The sequence below is a fragment of the Myxine glutinosa genome, chromosome 10, assembly GCF_964187855.1.
Source record: "Myxine glutinosa chromosome 10, kmMyxGlut1.1, whole genome shotgun sequence".
In the NCBI taxonomy this organism is placed as follows: Eukaryota; Metazoa; Chordata; class Myxini; order Myxiniformes; family Myxinidae; genus Myxine; species Myxine glutinosa.
Window position 1 is genome coordinate 72,963,829 of NC_136270.1, and position 14,718 is coordinate 72,978,546.

The 14,718-nt window shown below is 47.2% G+C and overlaps 1 protein-coding gene across 1 annotated transcript in view; it reads left to right on the forward strand.

The window, feature by feature from the left end:
- The first annotated feature begins 7,406 nt into the window (after window positions 1-7,406).
- Window positions 7,407-14,718, forward strand: part of LOC137434101 (GTP-binding protein Rheb) — a 53,864-nt gene continuing 46,552 nt past the window's right edge. The window contains exon 1 of the mRNA XM_068126775.2: window positions 7,407-7,616. Coding sequence (XP_067982876.1) covers window positions 7,565-7,616 — 52 coding nt within the window. The 5' untranslated portion in view covers window positions 7,407-7,564. The remainder of the gene's footprint in view (window positions 7,617-14,718) is intronic.

Genomic DNA, 14,718 nt, shown 5'->3' on the forward strand with positions numbered 1-14,718 from the left:
TAGTGATGCTAGATGGTGTACCATACTTTGAAATCCAGTGGTGTACTAATGATCTAGTGACTGTTTCTGCTGTAACGTCATAAGAACTCGGACGACCATCACTCCGAGACACTCCTGTGACATTTAACCCATGACACGTAGACTCGAATGGTGCGTATACATAGATAATCCAGGCTTGCTTGCATTGATTGATATTACTGAACTTTCTCCATGATTCCATGATCCTGATATATTGCATGATTGTATTCTTACAGGATGTTGCCAGAGATCGAATTGTCATTAAACCTACTATCAGGTCAAAGTTGTGGAACTGATTTTCATTACACCTATCTGTAGTGATGCTAGATGGTGTACCATACTTTGAAATCCAGTGGTGTACTAATGATCTAGTGACTGTTTCTGCTGTAACGTCATGTAGAGGAATGGTATCAGGTTCACCTCTGGCTAAGGCTATGTTACCAAACACCTTCCGGTATCCCTGTATAAAAAATGGGGGGGAACATGTCCGCCATATCCCCCACCTTTCGATGCCCATGATCAGGCCACCCGGTATAGGGATCCATACAGGTGAGTGTGTAACTGTACCCAGTTTATGGAGGTGGTAGTCCTACGAGATGGATGCGAATGTGCTCAAATCTCGCATCTGGCGTAGCAAAGGTACATCAAGGGGATTTGACATGACGATGGACCTTAGCTTCCTGACATGTGTTACGGATTCGTCACTTCCGTCTTTGTGGTTGTCATCCACTTGAAGCATTTTTAGTTTCATGTACAATTATTTTTACAGGGCAGGGACAATGTCGTTGCTGATGCTTTATCCAGAGTGAACTAACTTTGAAAATTCCTGTAGGTTGTTTGGAAGTTTTGTTGTTTTCTTCTGAGGAATATTAGTTATTGTTGCTCACTTGAGTTGGTCAGCCATAGGTTGCTTGGTAGTGTTTGGGTGTGAGTTTTACTTTTGTTTGTTAAAGAGCGTTTTTGCATGAAAATAAAGTTTTCACTATGTTCAAACTTTCTTTCTTGAGGTTGGGGAGTGTTACGGATTCGTCACTTCCGTCTTTGTGGTTGTCATCCACTTGAAGCATTTTTAGTTTCATGTACTATTATTGTTACAGTTTGAGTGTGAAATGGAGATAACTGTCTTCAAAGGTAAAAATTATGTCTCAGAAGGAAAACGAGATGGGTGAGGGGGAAAACGGAAAAAGAAGAAGCGGCGGGCGAGCGGATCGAGTGAGATCGGGAAAGGAAGGCCTATCTGCTTTGAGGTGTCAAGTGGACGCTGGTGGACATTGGTCACGAGCGAATATTGGTTTCCCCGGGAAAGGGATTCCCGTGACAGTGTCGTTATTGCTGTGGCAATTAAACGTGCGTGACGGGTTTTGCTTTTGGTTCCGAAAGTGAATCATCGCTGGAGAGCAGGTACGCCTCCATTACCGGCCCGTATGCCATTTCACCTCGCACCAGCCATTTCACCTCACACCAGCCATTTCACCTCGCACCAGCCATTCATCTGGTTCTCGTGTGTGTCGTGGATTTCGCTTGGGAACTCGCGGTTCTTCACGGTTCTCCGCTTGGGATCCGCTGATCGTTCATGTCAGCATCATTGTCTGGTGAACCGAAGGTGTGAATTCCCAGTCGCCTTTTGGGTGAACTTTTACCGGACCGACGTCGGCCCGACACCTCACCAAGCGGCTCTTCTGCAGCGTCGACTGTTAGCCGTTCTGAGTTCAGGTCTCAGTACGACCTTTTCTTGTTATCGCGAGAGCCAAGGGGATCGACTTTGGCCTGGTATCATGACACAGTGACTTTGAGTGATGTTACCGATTGCTCACGTGGGGATACCGTGAGTTATTGATTCAGGAAATTGGTGGTACCATCATATAAATTATATGGTGTTTGCTGTGCAAGTGAGGTTTTCTTGTACGTGCGTTACTTGTTATTATTGTGTGGTTTTAATACAATACTTGGTTTTTGTAACAACTGATTGGTGTGGTTTCACCATTGGTCATTGGCACACATAATAGCACATCTTTCTGCCGTGACTCCTTTCGTGGCTCAGAGGTACACCGTGGCCGGGGTTTGGGGAGGAGCACGTAACACATGGAATGCAATTCCTTGCCCTCTCACAAGTATCCTTGTTAACACCTGGCCAAAGCAAATGTGCCGATATCAACTTCTGATTGGATCTGATGCCAGGGTGCAACAAAGAGTGGAGTTGGAGTGCATTGAAGATTCCACGCCGGTGTTTCTTAGCACAAAAGGTCATTCGTGGCTGTTCACAACAGATGTATCCATCTGAAGCAGGGAGTGGTACTTGCTGAAACAACAGTGAGGAAGATGAATCTTGTAGATCGCAGAGCTCCTCATCATTCTCATCAGCTACTACCTGGCTTTAATCAATGGAGAAGAAGTGTGAAGCGCAGCAATGTGTTAACGTGAGACTGCACACACTGCCACATTATTGAGTCCCTTAACATGTCTGATGTTTGCCGTGAACTGGAATATGTAGTTGAGATGACGAATCTCCCTTGGGGAGTGACGATCAGGCTTTGAGTCTAAGGCATACACCACAGGTTTGTGGTCAGCATATAATCCATATATGATGAAAGTTCTTTCTTTCCAGTAGATGTCTGAAGTGCTTTATGCTGAGATACATGACTAATAACTCCCGACCAAAGGTACTGTAGCGAGTCTCAGCCAGCTGCAGTCGCTTTGAGAAGAATGAGAGTGGTTGCCATTCTCCGTCGATCAACTGTTGCAGTACACCACCAATACCCACATCTGATGCGTCAGTCATGAGGCATAACAGAGCGTCTGACTTGGGATGGACAAGGAGGGCAGCCTCAGCCAATTTAACTTTCACCTTGTCAAGAGCTGAAAGCTCTGGCTCACCAAGGGTGATAGACTGGTTCTTCTTTCTATCCCTGAGCACATCATTGAGGGGTTGAAGCATGTCAACGCAGTTGAGAATGAAACGGCGGTAGAAGTTTGCCAGGCCTAAGAATTCTCTCAAACTGCAGAGCGATGTTGGTACTGGGAAATCCTGTATGCTCTTCACTTTGTCCGGTAGAGGGCACATTCCCTGCTCATCCACTGCATAGTCCAGGAAAGTGAGTGTAGATACACCCAACTGACACTTGGCTGGGTTGATCAACCCACCATATTTAGCCAACCAGTCCAATAGCAGTCATCTTGTGTGGAGCTAGCCACGAAGAGGACGTCAATATAGGCATAGACGAAAGGCAATCCCTGCGTGACGTTGTCAATGAAACATTGAAATGTCTGAGCTGCATTACGTAGACCAAATGGCATACGAACAAATTTTAAGAATCCAAACAGTATGGTAATGGCTGTCTTACAGATATCATCAGGCTCGCCAGGTATCTGATGGAATTCTCTAACCAGATGTACTTTAGAGAGAACTTGAGCACCTTGCAAAGAAGGAGAGAGGTCTTGGAGGTGTGGCACAGGATAGCGATCAGGCACAGTGGATCTGTTGAGTGCCCGATAATCTCCACAAGGCTGCCAGTTTCCTGGTGTCTTCTTCGGGACCATGTGTAAGGGGGAGGACCAGTTACTGCTCGAGGGGCGGATAATATCAAGCTCAAGCATATGATCAAACTCTGCCTTAGCAATAGATTGACTATCAAGTGTTAGGTGGTGAGATCTCGCTGCTGCAGGTGAGCCTCAAGTCTCTATGTGATGTGTGATAGTGTCTGACTACCGTATTGCTGTACACTGGTCGAGTTGTGCTGGGGTATTCATGAAAGAGGGTAGTAAATCATGAGGAGTTGGTACTCTTCACATGCACTGGACTGACGGTGGATTCTTGTGAACCAATCCCTTGCACAGTAAGGTTGGTCGTGGTGTCAATAAGCTGACGGTATTTTACACCCACCAACAAACCAAACTGGTTGAGAAAATCAGCTTCGACAATAGGTGTAGCCGTAGGCAGCTAAGCGATGATGAATACTCAGCGAAAAACTCGGAGCAGGCCCAGATCAAGCGTAAGAGATATCTCTCCAAAGGTGGCGATAGGTGAATGGTTAACTGCTTGAAGTTGTGGTGCCGTGTTGTTATACCGAGTCTTACTTTCTGTCGTGCGAGGCAACATGCTCACTTCGACCTCAGTATCAACTTGGCAGCGTGTGCCAGTGTTCCTGTTAGCCATGTCGAAAAGGCGACTCCCACAGTGACCGGCAGAGCTTGTTGCCCCTAGCTGCTAGTCCCGCCATTTCCCTGCGTGGTAGAAATGGGCTTCATGGCAGCACACATTTCTGGGCTGCTGTACCATAACGCCAACAACACCCATGACGAGGACGGCTATAATTACTCCGGCTACTGCCACGCTGTTTGATTTGGGCCCGATTGTGAGAAAAACCGCGCTCTTCCTGCAGGTGACAAGTGAGCACCTGCACTTGTGCCTGGAGCTGGCACAAGCTGGCACCTCCTGGATGACTGAATGATCAAATGCTGCACGAAGTGGCTGGAGTGTAGCAGCAGCAATGGAAGATGTTGGTGCTGCCACTTCCACAATATTGTCAGCGATCTCAGAGAGCTAGCGAGCGGGTGGTGAAGAAGAACTCTGCTGATAGTCCCAAAGGAAACCAAAGAACAGTGAAGTACAGTATTCACCTGCTCCATATTATTGTGCCTTTTTAGCTCCAATCCCCTCGAGAGGAGAGAGTCCGCGTAAAACAACCCTCTTCTTCTTCATCATCGTGCTTCGTCCCATGTACTCAGAGTTGATTGGTTGTTCCTGGTTTTAAACCACGCCCCACTAACCGAACGTTTGCTTGGAGCGCATCTTTATGTTAGGAACAAGCATGGTGAATTGATTCGGCCTGCACCGTCTGTTCATGTAGAAAATGATGGATGCAAAACTAGAAGTCACTATCCAGATTGGCAGAGAAAAACATCCAGAACCTTTAAAATGTTTAAGTTTAAATACAGGGCCCGACATGTCAACCTCCACACAAGGTAGAAAAATATTTTGTTGTACAGCCACAACACTCCCCACACTACGCTACACAACCACAACACTCCCCACACTACACTAGACAATCACAACACTCCCCACACTACACTACACAACCACAACACTCCCCACAATACGCTACACAACCACATCACTCCCCACACTACGCTACACAACAACAACACTCCCCACACTACGTTACACAACCACAACACTCCCCACACTACCATACACAACCACAACACTCCTCACACTACGCTACACAACCACAACACTCACACTACGCTACACAATCACAACACTCCCCACACTACGCTACACAACCACAACACTCCCCACACTACCATACACAACCACAACACTCCTCACACTACCATACACAACCACAACACTCCTCACACTACGCTACACAATCACAACACTCCCCATACTACGCTACACAATCACAACACTCCCCACACTACACTACACAATCACAACACTCCCCACACTACCATACACAACCACAACACTCCTCACACTACCATACACAACCACAACACTCCTCACACTACGCTACACAATCACAACACTCCCCATACTACGCTACACAACCACAACACTCCCCACAATACGCTACACAACGACAACACTCCCCACACTACCATACACAACCACAACACTCCTCACACTACCATACACAACCACAACACTCCCCACACTACCATACACAACCACAACACTCCTCACACTACCATACACAACCACAACACTCCCCACACTACGCTACACACCCACATCACTCCCCACACTACGCTACACAACCACATCACTCCCCACAATATGTTACACAACCACAACACTCCCCACACTACGCTACACAACCACAACACTCCCCACACTACGCTACACAACCACAATACTCCCCACACTACACTACACTACACAATCACAACACTCCCCACACTACCATACCCAACCACAACACTCCCCACACTACACTACACAATCACAACACTCCCCACACTACACTACACAATCACAACACTCCTCACACTACGCTACACAACCACAACACTCCTCACACTACGCTACACAATCACAACACTCCCCACACTACGCTACACAACCACAACAATCCCCACACTACTCTACACAATCACAACACTCCCCACACTACACTACACAATCACAACACTCCTCACACAACGCTACACAACCACAACACTCCTCACACTACGCTACACAACCACAACACTCCCCACACTACACTACACAATCACAACACTCCCCACACTACACTACCAATCACAACACTCCCCACACTACGCTACACAATCACAACACTCCCCACACTACGCTACACAACCACAACAATCCCCACACTACACGACACAATCACAACACTCCCCACACTACACAATCACAACACTCCTCACACAACGCTACACAACCACAACACTCCCCACACTACACTACACAATCACAACACTCCCCACACTACACTACACAATCACAACACTCCCCACACTACACTACCAATCACAACACTCCCCACACTACACTACACAATCACAACACTCCCCACACTACACTACACAATCACAACACTCCCCACACTACACTACACAATCACAACACTCCCCACACTACACTACACAATCACAACACTCCCCACACTACCCCTCACTATGCCATACTACCCCACATTACCTCACACACTACACCATACTACCCCACACTACCCAATACCACCCCATACTGTACCGTCGTTTACTGTGTACAATGCAGGTGTACGTGTGCAGGGTTACGGCCGGGGTATTGTAATTGCTTATATAGATATAGCTTATTGTACGAAGTACGAATTACTTAGCCTATATGAGTATGGTACGGACTACTGTACGGGATGGGTTTCGTTTTATGAGTTTCGTTTGCGGAGCACGAAGTGCTGTTGGTACTGTGTACGGGATCCCTTTTGATAAAGCCGATTCCCCCATTGTGGCGCATTCGCCACTTTACTGAAAACCTCCACTTTGCCTTGCTACAGGTGGGTTCCATTTACCTTCATAAAAATGGATTGTGATTGCGATGCGCCGAGCAGCAGTTGAATCGTGACGTGTGATTTTAAATATGAAACGTTTATTCCCACGACGTTATACACAGATTCTCGTGCCATATTGAACGAACTGTAATTTCACTTGTTAAATTATTTATTTTTTTACTATTTTATGCTCTCATTTCCTCGGGAGTCTTCCACGTGCTATTTGTGTTGACGCAGGCGTTTAACCGAAGCATTTTGAGCGGTGTATTGTTTTCATTATGTGTAAAATACATAAATAGCTAAAACGTATATCATACCTTTTTAGGTATTATAGTTCTACATCGTTTCAGGACAGCGATTTTAAAGAAAAAGTCGAATGTCGTCGATTTTTCTTTCTGTGGAAAAATTGTAACCAGACTGCGCATGCGCAGTCCCAGCCAAGCGACCCTGCTGGTGGCGTGTTTCTGATCGGCTCGACGGAGAGGTTGACCATCATATCGAAGTACTGTACACAGATATTAAATTAAATACAAACAGTTAGAGAGGGCGCGCTTTTTGTGTGGACGATGCCTCAGCCCAAGTTTCGCAAGATCGCCATCCTGGGTTATCGCTCTGTGGGTGAGAGAGGGGTTGGTGGTTTTGTTGGTGTTGGGAACGCGGGAGGAATGTGCCCCACGAACCTGTACAGTACAGGTTCACTTCGAGTCTCGGGCAGTTAGATACTGAACGTCTGAACCACCGTTGTTTAAAGGTGCTTTTAATGGCCGACTCGTCCGCACTTCTGTTCTTGGTCAGACTGAGCTGTCGGTTTGAAAGCACGTGGAGTTACCCCTGTCGGTGACGTCATGGCGTAAAGCGTTCTGTCATGTATTCCAGCGACTTGAACTACAAACATTTAAATATTGTAACTGGGTTTATCGCTCACAGGTAACACACGCCCTATCGGTGCGCTACCTGGTGGTGCGTTGCCAGTTTGTCTATAAGCTTCCGCCCTGGTGAATTGCAACCTCGGGTACGCCTTCTTCGGGGGCGAAGTTAAGCCGGCTGTTAGTGTTACATCTGCTAGTGCTAGTATTAGACGTGTGGACGTCAATGATAGTCACCCTTCGAAAAGGGTAGGCCGTTGTGTTCTGGTATACTGGCCGAATTCGAAATCATTTCCTGTTTCAAGGTTGCTCGGGCAGCACCCGATGACGGGTTTGATGTATTATTGAATATTGGCCAATTAATGGTAGTGCTGGTTGTGCGGGCCTCAAGAGTGGTAATGGTGGTGATTGTGCAGGTATTAAGAGAGGTAGTGGGGGTGTTTGTGCAGGTATTAAGAGAGGTAGTGGTGGTGATAGTGCAGGTATTAAGAGAGGTAGTGCTGGTTGTGCAGGCCTCAAGAGTGGTAATGGTGGTGATTGTGCAGGTATTAAGAGAGGTAGTGGGGGGTGTTTGTGCAGGTATTAAGAGAGGTAGTGGTGTTGATTGTGCAGGTATTGAGAGGTAGTGGTGGTGATTGTGCAGGTATTAAGAGAGGTAGTGGTGGTGATTGTGCAGGTATTGAGAGGTCGTGGTGGTGATTGTGCAGGTATTAAAAGAGGTAGTGGTGGTGATTGTGCAGGTATTAAAAGAGGTAGTGGTGGTGATTGTGCGGGTATTAGGAGAGTTAGTGGTGGTGATAGTGCAGGTATTGAGAGAGATAGTGCTGGTTGTGCAGGCCTCAAGAGAGGTAGTGGTGATTGTGCAGGTATTAAGAGAGGTAGTGCTGGTTGTGCAGGCCTCAAGAGAGGTAGTGGTGGTGATTGTGCAGGTATTAAGAGAGGTAGTGCTGGTTGTGCAGGCCTCAAGAGAGGTAGTGGTGGTGATTGTGCAGGTATTAAGAGAGGTAATGCTGGTTGTGCAGGCCTCAAGAGAGGTAGTGGTGGTGATTGTGCAGGTATTAAGAGAGGTCATGGTGGTGAATGTGCAGGTATTAAGACAGGTAGTGGTGGTGATTGTGCAGGTATTAAGAGAGGTAGTGATGGTGATTGTGTAGGTATTAAGTGAGGTAGTGGTGATAGTGTAGGTATTAAGAGAGGTAGTGCTGGTTGTGCAGGCCTCAAGAGAGGTAGTGGTGGTGATTGTGCAGGTATTAAGAGAGGTAGTGGTGGTGATTGTGCAGGTGTTAAGAGAGGTAGTGCTGGTTGTGCACGCCTCAAGAGTGGTGGTGATGGTGCAGGCCTCGAGAGAGGTAGTGGTGGTGATTGTGCAGGCCTCAAGAGAGGTAGTGGTGGTGATTGTGCAGGTATTAAGAGAGGTAGTGGTGGTGATTGTGCAGGTGTTAAGAGAGGTAGTGCTGGTTGTGCACGCCTCAAGAGTGGTGGTGGTGGTGATTGTGCAGGCCTCGAGAGAGAGGTAGTGGTGGTGATTGTGCAGGCCTCAAGAGAGGTAGTGCTGGTGGCGATTGTGCAGGCCTGGAGTGGTAGCGATTGTGCAGGACTCAAGAGTGGTAATGGTGCTTTTTCAGGCCTCAAGGGTGGTAGTGGTGGTGCAGGTCCTTACTCTTGATAGAACATCAAGTTGGAAATGTTTTTGTGGCTCGGAAGCAAACGTGTGCAGCTCTCACCACTCTTGTGCGATGCGAAAGTTCTGCTGAGCAGGCTTGGGAATCGAATCCATGCCAGTGGGGATAATTCAACAAGGCTTTTAATCCACAGCTCCACCAGGCCTCTGGAAGTTCAGTGTGATGGGAATGATACCAATGTAGTTAATGATTTATTCATCAAGCTTGACATGATTGTGGGTTGATGCTCTGTCGTGGAATATATAATGATGCGTCCCTACTTGCAATAGTAGTACGTCGTCGTCACACTAAACGCAATCCAGTATATTTGAATTGAATTCGAGGTGTGGTGAGGCAACGTTATGATTGACATGACTTCTGCTGATGCTGTCATGAAGATTTAGTTTTAGAGGGAAAGATGGACCTACAGTGTGGCTGATAGGATGGCCTAGAAGTACACACATTCCGCACGGAGCCATACATCCTGGGTTTGAATCCCGACCGAGCTATAAACTGTCATCCTGGTGTCTCGCAGGCAGGTAGATTCACCGATGTGCGTGCCGTCCCTCGGATGGAGGTTAAGCCGGACGTCCCATCCGCAAGCATTAGCCTGTGGACGTTGAATATCCCACGGCGTCCTTCGAGAATGTATCGCTGGCACCATGAACAAATCCCAAATCCCGATTTTAGAACGTCAGGCCGGGACAGCCGAATCGTGAAAGACTCGAGGCAAAAACCTTCCCTGACCAACCACACGAGGTGGGAGTAATTGTGCTGCTGAAAGACTCGACCAATGACCTGTAGTTTGTTGCTTCCAGAGATTAAGGATTTGATGAACATGCAAAGCCCATGTGCAGTGGCTGCAAACCCAGAGCTACGTGCGAATGTTAATCACAGTGCGAAGAAGAACAAAGTAGGATTATGAGAAAATGTATCCAAGTAAATAACAGGAGTATTTAAAGAAAACCAGGAATCGAGATGGGATAGAAAATGGTGATTGCAACAAGCGGCACATGAATGGAAAACGACTCGTGTGTGAATCTGTGAATGTACAACTACCCAGAAAGGTGGGCGTTGCTCTCGGTGGCAGAAGCTGGCACGAGGGGCCTGGCATGGCGAGCCAAAGTAAAACGAGGCCGGATGTCTCTCTGTATGGAGTACATCCTGGGCCGTGTTTTGAAAAGTCGCAGCTTGGAGTTGACGAGTGCGGAACATCCCACCAACGTGAATATGGTCACAATGTAACAACAATGGTCTCGTACGTGGCACGACAGACAGACAGACGAAAAATGCGATAATCAATTTGATTCGATCGATTTGTTAAATGTCACTTTTCATTTGAAACATCTCAAAACGCTTTACAAAGAAGAAGAATAAAAGGATTCGTGGAATAATGGGAGGGGGGAATGGGGGAGGGGGGAGGGAAGAGGGGGGGATGGGGAGGGTGAGGGATGGGAGGGTGAGGGATGAGAGGGGGGTGGGGGTGTGAGGGGGAAGGGGGGAGGAGGGGGACCCGGCATTGCCGGGCGGGGGAGGGGAGGGGAGGGGAACGGGGGGGAGGGGAGAAGAGGGGGGGAGGGGAGAAGGGTGGGGGAGGGGAGGGGGAAAAGGGAGAGGGTGGAGGGGAGGGGAGGGGGAGGGGGAGGGGGAAAAGGGAGGAGGAGGGGGAAAAGGGAGGAAGAGGGGGAAAAGGGAGGAAGAGGGGGAAAAGGGAGGAAGAGGGGGAAAAGGGAGGAAGAGGGGGAAAATGGAGGGGAGGGGTAGGGTGGAGGGGGAAGGGAGGGGGGGACAGAGGGGGAAGGGGGAGGGAAGGGGATGGCCAGTCAACAATGACGTTGCAGTTCTCATGGTCGGAGAGCAGCACAACAATCGGACATAGTCCTGCATATTCGCAACAGCACGAAGCGGATTTTGGAGACTCACCGATCCTGTGACGTCCTCCAGTACCGGCGTTGCCTGGCGGGGGAAGGGAGACCCGTACATTCCCAACCCGTACATTCGCCCTCTCGACTCAAGCTCACTCGGACAAAAGCCTCGCACAAATTACACCGTGAAGGCCCAATGGTCATGTCTATGCCACAAATCACGGGCGCACTGAATTGAAAATATATAGAACGCTCATACTCCGTGAAAAGTGAAGCCGCCGTGTCGCCATCTTGGTCAGCACGACTCGACCAACTCGCTTCGCGGATCTCGTTTTGTGCGGCAATAAACTGCTCCAATCGGTTACGGAAGGGTTGTGGAAAGACGTTTCACAGCTGTTTCAAAGACATTTAATTCATATCGCACAAAATCGATACAAAACACGATCGCATAAAAGGTGAAAAAACGTGTGACGTGTGACGGGATGGAACATCACGTGATCGCTCTGAGCGAATCAGTCTGGCGGCGGGAATGGAACATCACGTGATCGCTCTGAGCGAATCAGCGAGCTGCTCTGGAACCGGCTGAGATTAGCGGGTACTTCGCTGAAATGCGCTGAGGTTAATATGAATAAAAAATATGGATCGCCAAATATTTTGAGTTCGGCCATGTTCGTCCCAGGCTCAATGGGCATGTCTATGCCAAATATCAAGCACGTAAGCCTCTCTGTTTAGGAGTCTATCGGTAACATTACACACACACAAACTGTGTTTTATTTTTATAGATACATTCATGTACTGGAAATCAATGAAGTGATCACTGTTCCGAGCCTCAATCCCAAGTGTGACTCTTGTATTGTGCACGAGTTGTAGGGGTCCGAGTGATTAAGCAGGTAAGCCTGCCAGCAGGAATATCAACGGTCCAAATGTGATTCTAGAACAGGTCCGAATGTGATACTAGAACAGGTCCAAATGTGATACTAGAACAGGTCCAAATGTGATAATAGAACAGGTCCAAGTGTGATACTAGAACAGGTCCAAGTGTGATACTAGAACAGGTCCAAATGTGATACTAGAACAGGTCCAAGTGTGATACTAGAACAGGTCCAAGTGTGATACGAGAACAGGTCCAAGTGTGATACTAGAACAGGTCCAAGTGTGATACTAGAACAGGTCCAAGTGTGATACTATAACAGGTCCAAGTGTGATACTAGAACAGGTCCAAATGTGATACTAGAACAGGTCCAAATGTGATACTAGAACAGGTCCAAATGTGATACTAGAACAGGTCCAAGTGTGATACTAGGTCCAAGTGTGATACTAGAACAGGTCCAAGTGTGATACTAGAACAGGTCCAAGTGTGATACTAGAACAGGTCCAAGTGTGATACTAGAACAGGTCCAAGTGTGATACTAGAACAGGTCCAAGTGTGATACTAGAACAGGTCCAAGTGTGATACTAGAACAGGTCCAAGTGTGATACTAGAACAGGTCCAAGTGTGATACTAGAACAGGTCCAAGTGTGATACTAGAACAGGTCCAAGTGTGATACTAGAACAGGTCCAAGTGTGATACTAGAACAGGTCCAAGTGTGATACTAGAACAGGTCCAAGTGTGATATTAGAACAGGTCCAAGTGTGATACTAGAACAGGTCCAAGTGTGATACTAGAACAGGTCCAAGTGTGATACTAGAACAGGTCCAAGTGTGATACTAGAACAGGTCCAAGTGTGATACTAGAACAGGTCCAAATGTGATATTAGAACAGGTCCAAGTGTGATACCAGAACAGGTCCAAGTGTGATACCAGAACAGGTCCAAGTGTGATACCAGAACAGGTCCAAGTGTGATACCAGAACAGGTCCAAATGTGATCCTAGAACAGGTCCAAGTGTGATACTAGAACAGGTCCAAGTGTGATACTAGAACAGGTCCAAGTGTGATACTAGAACAGGTCCAAGTGTGATACTAGAACAGGTCCAAGTGTGATACTAGAACAGGTCCAATTGTGATACTAGAACAGGTCCAAGTGTGATACTAGAACAGGTCCAAGTGTGATACTAGAACAGGTCCAAGTGTGATACTAGAACAGGTCCAAGTGTGATACTAGAACAGGTCCAAGTGTGTTACTAGAACAGGTCCAAGTGTGATACTAGAACAGGTCCAAGTGTGATACTAGAACAGGTCCAAGTGTGATACTAGAACAGGTCCAAGTGTGATACTAGAACAGGTCCAAGTGTGATACTAGAACAGGTCCAAGTGTGATACTAGAACAGGTCCAAGTGTGATACTAGAACAGGTCCAAGTGTGATACTAGAACAGGTCCAAGTGTGATACTAGAACAGGTCCAAGTGTGATACTAGAACAGGTCCAAGTGTGATACTAGAACAGGTCCAAGTGTGATACTAGAACAGGTCCAAGTGTGATACTAGGACAGGTCCAAGTGTGATACTAGGACAGGTCCAAGTGTGATACTAGGACAGGTCCAAGTGTGATACTAGGACAGGTCCAAGTGTGATACTAGGACAGGTCCAAGTGTGATACTAGGACAGGTCCAAGTGTGATACTAGAACAGGTCCAAGTGTGATACTAGAACAGGTCCAAGTGTGATACTAGAACAGGTCCAAGTGTGATACTAGAACAGGTCCAAGTGTGATACTAGAACAGGTCCAAGTGTGATACTAGAACAGGTCCAAGTGTGATACTAGAACAGGTCCAAGTGTGATACTAGAACAGGTCCAAGTGTGATACTAGAACAGGTCCAAGTGTGATACTAGAACAGGTCCAAGTGTGATACTAGAACAGGTCCAAGTGTGATACTAGAACAGGTCCAAATGTGTTACTAGAACAGGTCCAAATGTGATACGCTGGTGGGATGGGGGTGCTTGCTGGAGTGTTATTCAGAGCTGCGTATGGATCTCATATACAGGTGGGATGAGGCGTTTGAGTGCTCGAGTGTCAATCAGAGCTGTGTATGGATATCGCATGCAGGTGGGATGAGGTGTTTGAGTGCTGGAGTGTTAATGAAACATACTACGGGCATACCCGTCTTTGTGAAGACTCGTGTTTGTCTGCATCTGCGGACAAAATAACAAAATAATTATCGAACTAAAGTTCAGTGAATGTTAACCATCGTGTGAACGAGTTGTGGGTTTGCCCTTCATCACAGCTAATTAACGTACACATTGTCCATTTGTAAAATTGACCAAGTCTTAATAGAGGTTTGGCACGGCTCGACACCGATACTTGTTTTGCCACTTAAATCCAAATCTTGATTGGACTAGTAATTTTCCGAGTTGCTAGCACCTGCAGTAACGGCCAAAAACGTTTACCTG